The sequence below is a fragment of the Paramormyrops kingsleyae genome, chromosome 21, assembly GCF_048594095.1.
Source record: "Paramormyrops kingsleyae isolate MSU_618 chromosome 21, PKINGS_0.4, whole genome shotgun sequence".
NCBI classification, from domain to species: Eukaryota; Metazoa; Chordata; class Actinopteri; order Osteoglossiformes; family Mormyridae; genus Paramormyrops; species Paramormyrops kingsleyae.
Window position 1 is genome coordinate 11,475,982 of NC_132817.1, and position 5,866 is coordinate 11,481,847.

A 5,866-nucleotide genomic window follows, 5' to 3' on the forward strand; every position below is an offset into this window, starting at 1 on the left:
TTGAAATTTACATTACATTACATTAACACAATTCAGTCATGAATCACCAGCTTGGCTGACTAACTGAATAAGCTGACAACCCCATGAATTTCAAAATTCTCACATGTACACAAACAAAGCCTTTTAAAGAGCTCGGATACACTTAGTTTAAGCAGGTGATTATTGTACCTGACCGCTCTTACCCTGTAGTGAAAAACACTAAAGAACTTCCTTAACCCCAGACATGTAACTAAAGCACTGCCAGGTGACCTGAACACCTGGCAGTGCGGTTGTTGCTCTACCCGCAAACAACCGGAGACCAGTTCACCGAATAACCTCGTGCCTGGAGCTTGCTATTAATTACCTGTTTTTTTGGTTCTGTCCACCATTACAAGCTCCTCTCCACAAGAGAATGTTTTGATGTGGCAGGAGTTCATAAATACCTGGAATATCTTTGAAACTGTGTAAGATGCTCAGGAGTGTTTTTGTCATGTTTCGTTGTGTGAATTACGACTCTGTACAGAGCTTGCCAGACAGCTACTGTGTTTGTGCTCAATACCATCTAATAATATAAAGTATTCCTCCCCCTGGAAGTCAAAATAAACACCAATATTTGGCAGGTTTCTGCTGGCTCAGGTGCAGAAGGGCCTTCTTGCAGCATTCTGATTGCTTGGGCGAAAAGCACAAACCTGTGCAACTCACTGGCAGAAACAGCAGCTTCAGGCATTGCTAATGGCACTGCATGGCCACTAGGGGCACCATAAATGATTCATGGGGCCCGGATGTCAACGTCAGTGGCACCCCTACTTGCCAGTGGTCTGAGGGTGGAGCTACGTATCATAAAGCCCAGGTGCCAAAATGCCAGAGGCACAGTGCCTGGATTGCAGAGCCCTGAAAGCACAGCTGGAGGTATTACCACTGACCTGGGGTCAGATGTCACCAGACATGTGCTGTAAACTTCTGCTGTCAATGAGCGAAGTTTTTAATGTGGAATGTTGTCTGGACTTCTTTACCATTTGTGGTCTTTAGCTCAGTAACACTTAACCATTTAATCTCCAGCTACTGACATATCCAATATTGGCAGCAGTCAGAGGGAGAAAAGATGAAGGAGAATGTATTTAAGTTAATTAATGCCCTCTACTTATAAGAGCATTAATGATGCATTTGCACGTAGTGTGACTTTGTGATGACGAATGCAAGCAGTTTTTCAGAAAGAACTCGAACCAGCTTCAAAATCACAGCTCGTCCATTTTCTGTATAGCAAATTTATCCAATAAATGTACTTTATGTTCACCTCAACATACAGATTGAGAGATTTGTGTGTCAGAATATTACATTTAGTGGCCATCGGACATGGGGCGGGGTCTCCATGAGTCCATCACAACACTACTCGTCACGTTTCGTCGTCTTCTTCTCTGGGGTGCCATTGAGCTGGCAGAAGTGCTGAGACATGGCCGCCAATGCCCTGTAGCGGTGGGAGATCGAATTCTTCACCTCCTTTGGGAGTTCGGCGTAGCTGTAAGGGTGAAGCAGAGAGACGGCATGCAGGATGGAGAGCTGTTAACACTGAAGGTCAAAGAGGAGACATGCTGACTGCAAACTGTGTTTAGTGGCCCCCTAGTGTTCGCAATGTGTTCATACAAGTGAAATCACAGGGTATTACTAAGTCTGATTACAAATGGGCATTAGAGTGGCTCAGTGGGCAATTTTCTGTGAGTGACTGTGTGAGAGAAGCCTACATGTTCTATGCTGTGCAGCTTTCTACCTGCAGTCCAAAAACATTTATTTAGGCGAAGTTCCATCTTTAAATTGCCCATTTTATCAGTGTACATTTTTTTTTATAACAGTGCAAACTTATGATACAATTATAGGAACAGGACAGACAGCATGGGAACAGTGGGGAAAAATATGAATAATAATAATAAGAAGAAAAATAATGAATATACCTTACATGCACATAGTTATATGAATAAAAAAAGGGTGAAGTCACGTATCATAAATTAGCAAATAACACGGCAACACAACATAACCATAGGCCATGTCTTGACATAAGGAAATTTGTCTTAAAAGCTCTTACTTTTTAATCTAAGGAGTTTAACATGGGAGCAAATTTATTGTTTCATATTCATGTAAAAAAGGGCTGCTTTGGTGCTCGGTGCAAATTGCTTTAAGGTAAAGTATGCAGTAAATTACATTATAAGATATTGCTCACCGTTTGTCATTATAGGACAGAAAAATAAAGCAATTAGCAAACAGCAGCACTGTGCTCAAGAACTTGTGAATTAACTTGCTGGCCTGCTAGTGGCATTCTAGGTCATTTTGACAGGGATTCACAGGCAATGGCATCTTCTGGTGTGTCATATATGGAAGACGTCATTAGCTATAAATCAGGCTCCCAACGACAAAATTAATTTCTATCAGTTAAACGTAGGAGTGTTAATAGCCACTGAGCCCATATAAAAGGGAGAACCGACTGGTTTACTTGACGTTGCATGTTATATGCGTCACAGCCACCGGTTCTATTTTGTTTGAGCATATATTTAGAAAAGCTGCTTCTTTGAGTTTGAGCAGGTTTGGCAGCCTACTGCAAGACAAAGAGATTCACGCATGATGGTAATTTAAGAGCGTTGGTGAGCCTCCTTGCACGTGCTCACGCACACCGACACCCATCGCCACTCAAACACCGAGTATAAATTGTGTGATGGTTCTGAAATCAAGACCAAAACCGCTACATCCCCCCCCCACCCCCCTGCCTCAGATGCAGCCTGTTCAGCTATCATTATATTACAAATGTCATTTTTCATTTCACAAAAACACTATAATACTACGCAAAATTATTCCATTTAAAGTTAGGGCAAGCTGTATATTTTGTAAATATTACACATTACTAGGGTTGTAAAGGTACACATATTTGTCGTGTAATGTTACTACTTTGCATGTATTTTTGTATTTTAATTTGAATTAAATACAAAATACTGGTGTGAGAAAATGTATTTTATATTGTTACATTTGATGAACAAGTGTTTGTAATTTGTAACAAAACACTTCTTGATCTTCATAGTTGAGTTTTTTTTTGTCTAACGCAAACTGAGTAGGTTAAAAACGTGCCCTCTGCTGGACAGAAATAAAACTGCAAGGAACACATCTCACGTTTTGTCGTATCCATCTGGCTGGAAACATGGGTCCCACCCAAAATCTCGGGGTCCTCTGGGCTCCACGATGCAGCCCTATATGGCACATAATTACGAATGTTAGTTTGAACACTGTTTATGATCATGCTTATTCACATATAGCAGTGGATATGTCTTAAAGGGCCAAACCTCTGTTGTGCCCTTGAAGAGCTGAACAGGTTCCTCTTTCCCGGCACAGAAGGCAAACGTACACAGAGCCCAGGCCGATTTGTCCTCGAAGCCTGCCAGGAGTTTATTTAGCCCTACAAAACATACCAGAAGGATTATGGGAAACACCTCTGACTGCACCACATGTGAAGGGTCCCTTACCTTCTGGTTTCAGCTTCTCCAGGAACCACTTTCTGTAACACACAGAAGAGATTTAATGGTCTTTAAAGAGTCATAAGTGGAATACACACCCCTGAAATTTAGCTGATACAAGCTTGATAGACTTGCACTGGTACTCACATATATGGTCCGGGAAGCCCACCCAGGGCTCTGAAACAGAGGCAGGTGTCTTCAACCATAACCGGCCCATCTACCTGTTAAAGGGATGATTTCCTATTAACAACCAACAACTGTCATAACTCGGTGCCAGAGATCCTTTTATCATTATATCACTAATAATACATTGCAGCAGGATTAGCCATGTTTCAGACAAAGCATACACGGCCCTTATTAAAAACATGGAGTTGACCTTTACTATCAGCGCACTACTCAGACATAGCTAGCAGCTGCCCAAAGAAAACGACAATCTACACGACACGCTTGGGGCATGCACTAACGAGAACACACACAGCACGGTACAACACTTATTTACAACATAAAATACACGGATAGACACATTAAATAGTTACATATACGCCACACGAGGCATTCTGCTAGCCTGTAAATATCCCCCTTAAACTCTGTTTGCACTCAACCTCGCACCTTATACTTGTACAGTGTTACCCATGTGTGTATATTTCAAATTTAATTTCTTGTATAGTGTAACTTATGGTTTGCACAGTGTCATTTATTGTCTGTGTACTAGGGAGTCTAGTAGCCAGAACCAAATTCCTTGTGTGCGACAGCACACTTGGCGAATAAAGCTGATTCTGATTCTACATCAGTCTCTGCTAACAGACTCCGCAACGTCCACACACCTGCCTAGCTGCCTCCTGACACTTCTGTATGGAGATCTCATCTGGTTCTCCCTGGTACTCTGGCACTGGGGGAAAAAACAGACACAGTAGGCGCTGTGAGGCATTGTACCTTACGACAAACATGGCTCAGGTTTACTTTTGTCTCTTCCGCAGAAGATCCCCTACGCGCTCCACACGTTCGTACTCACAGTCGATCTTCTTCGATATTAGTTTGTAAGGGAATTTGTCCCCCAAGATTTGAATGACCTATGAGATGACAAAAATATGTGAATGAAACTTACGGCTGCAGTTAGTGGCCAGCTAATTAAAAACTGTAATGAATCAATCAAGCGAAAAACTTGTTTACTATACCAACATTCGTTGGATGCCAGTAAAAGATAGTGTACTGTAAGAGCCTCACAATAATTGCTAGAGTACGGTTACCTATATTTCGGTTGCAGTTTCTTTTAGGAAACAATCCATGCAAACCGCCAAGTAAGTGGCTTGAAAGTAAATATACAGACCAGAGATATTCTTCAGACCATGACGACGCTGTATGATTCAATTGTCTCTCACCTCCTCTAACTTCTTGGCATTTCCAGTAACAAAAATAACAGATCTCCCGGCAGGAACCGCCATGTTTTCTTCGTCCGCATGGAACCCAACAAACGCAACATCCGGATACTCTGCTGTACAGAAACCAATCCTGACACTGAACCTGTCACTCCCAGAAACATGCCCCTCCTTAATCTGATACTGATTGGTTTATAGCCAGCCAGGTACTCGTATTGGAAGCGTCGTCTGGCCAGAAACCAATCAGATTCGACAGGGGCGTGTCAGATTCAGCGGGACATGTTTCTGTGTGCAGAAAAAATAATGGCTGGTACGACACTGAATATTTTCCGGACAGAAAAAGTCCGATGTGCCGCTGACAAACATGGAAGATAATACAAGTGGTCCACTGAAATACTGTCTGGGTGTACAGGTTGAAAATAATTTTAAGACTTATTTTTAACTTCAGCCTATTTTCCAAATATTTAGTCAATTGCGGTGTCTTAAGGTTGGCTTCATGTGTCAAGTGATATTGTGGGGGCTTATTTTTTACATTTGTTTATAAATGCCTTTACGAGGTATTTAACCTCCTTTATTTGTCTGTGGCACTTAGTAAGCACATTATCGCAGTTCTTCGGTTATGATGACACTGCAGTCTCTGGCCCGGCTGAGTCTATAAGCCGCCATGGTAATTTGGACTGCCTGTGATAAGGGGTCATAAATGTGGGAAGGGGGGAAGGCTGGAGTGGACTGTGGAGAAGATGGCGAAGTGCTGTTTGAACAAACCAAAGGCTACCGTGTGCATGATTTGTGAGGAGAGAGCGGCTATAGGAAGTTTACCATTCCACTTAATTTAGAAAGTGAAGGGATTTAACAATTTCTTGCGATTTATGCCAGTCATGTGGAGCTTTTGTGGCGTACTTGTATTTTGTTCACAGTTGTCTGGGAGCTGGAGTGGATGGCCAGTCTGGAAGAATTGTAACAGAGCTGCTGGGGGTGGATTAACGATGCAGATTGCACACTAATAAATGGTAACGTTTT

General features: G+C 42.2%; 1 protein-coding gene across 1 annotated transcript; it reads right to left on the minus strand.

Moving 5' to 3' along the window:
* Window positions 1–1,224: 1,224 nt before the first annotated feature.
* itpa (inosine triphosphatase (nucleoside triphosphate pyrophosphatase)) lies at window positions 1,225–5,003 on the minus strand. Its single transcript, XM_023819011.2, has 8 exons — window positions 4,850–5,003; window positions 4,483–4,540; window positions 4,295–4,359; window positions 3,618–3,691; window positions 3,480–3,511; window positions 3,300–3,412; window positions 3,130–3,206; window positions 1,225–1,495 (listed from the first exon to the last, which is right to left on the minus strand). The coding sequence occupies exons 1-8, from the start codon at window positions 4,910–4,912 to the stop codon at window positions 1,366–1,368; spliced, it is 612 nt and encodes a 203-aa protein (XP_023674779.2). The 5' UTR covers window positions 4,913–5,003; the 3' UTR covers window positions 1,225–1,365.
* Window positions 5,004–5,866: the final 863 nt, after the last annotated feature.

Excerpts from the sequence above, each read along its gene's own strand:
- itpa (XM_023819011.2), bottom strand. The coding sequence starts at position 4,912 with ATGGCGGTTCCTGCCGGGAGATCTGTTATTTTTGTTACTGGAAATGCC. Across the intron at positions 3,692-4,294 it reads GTCAGGAGGCAGCTAGGCAG|GTAGATGGGCCGGTTATGGT; the intron begins GTGTGTGGACGT and ends TCCCTTTAACAG. Across the intron at positions 3,207-3,299 it reads TCTTCAAGGGCACAACAGAG|GGCTGCATCGTGGAGCCCAG; the intron begins GTTTGGCCCTTT and ends TGTGCCATATAG.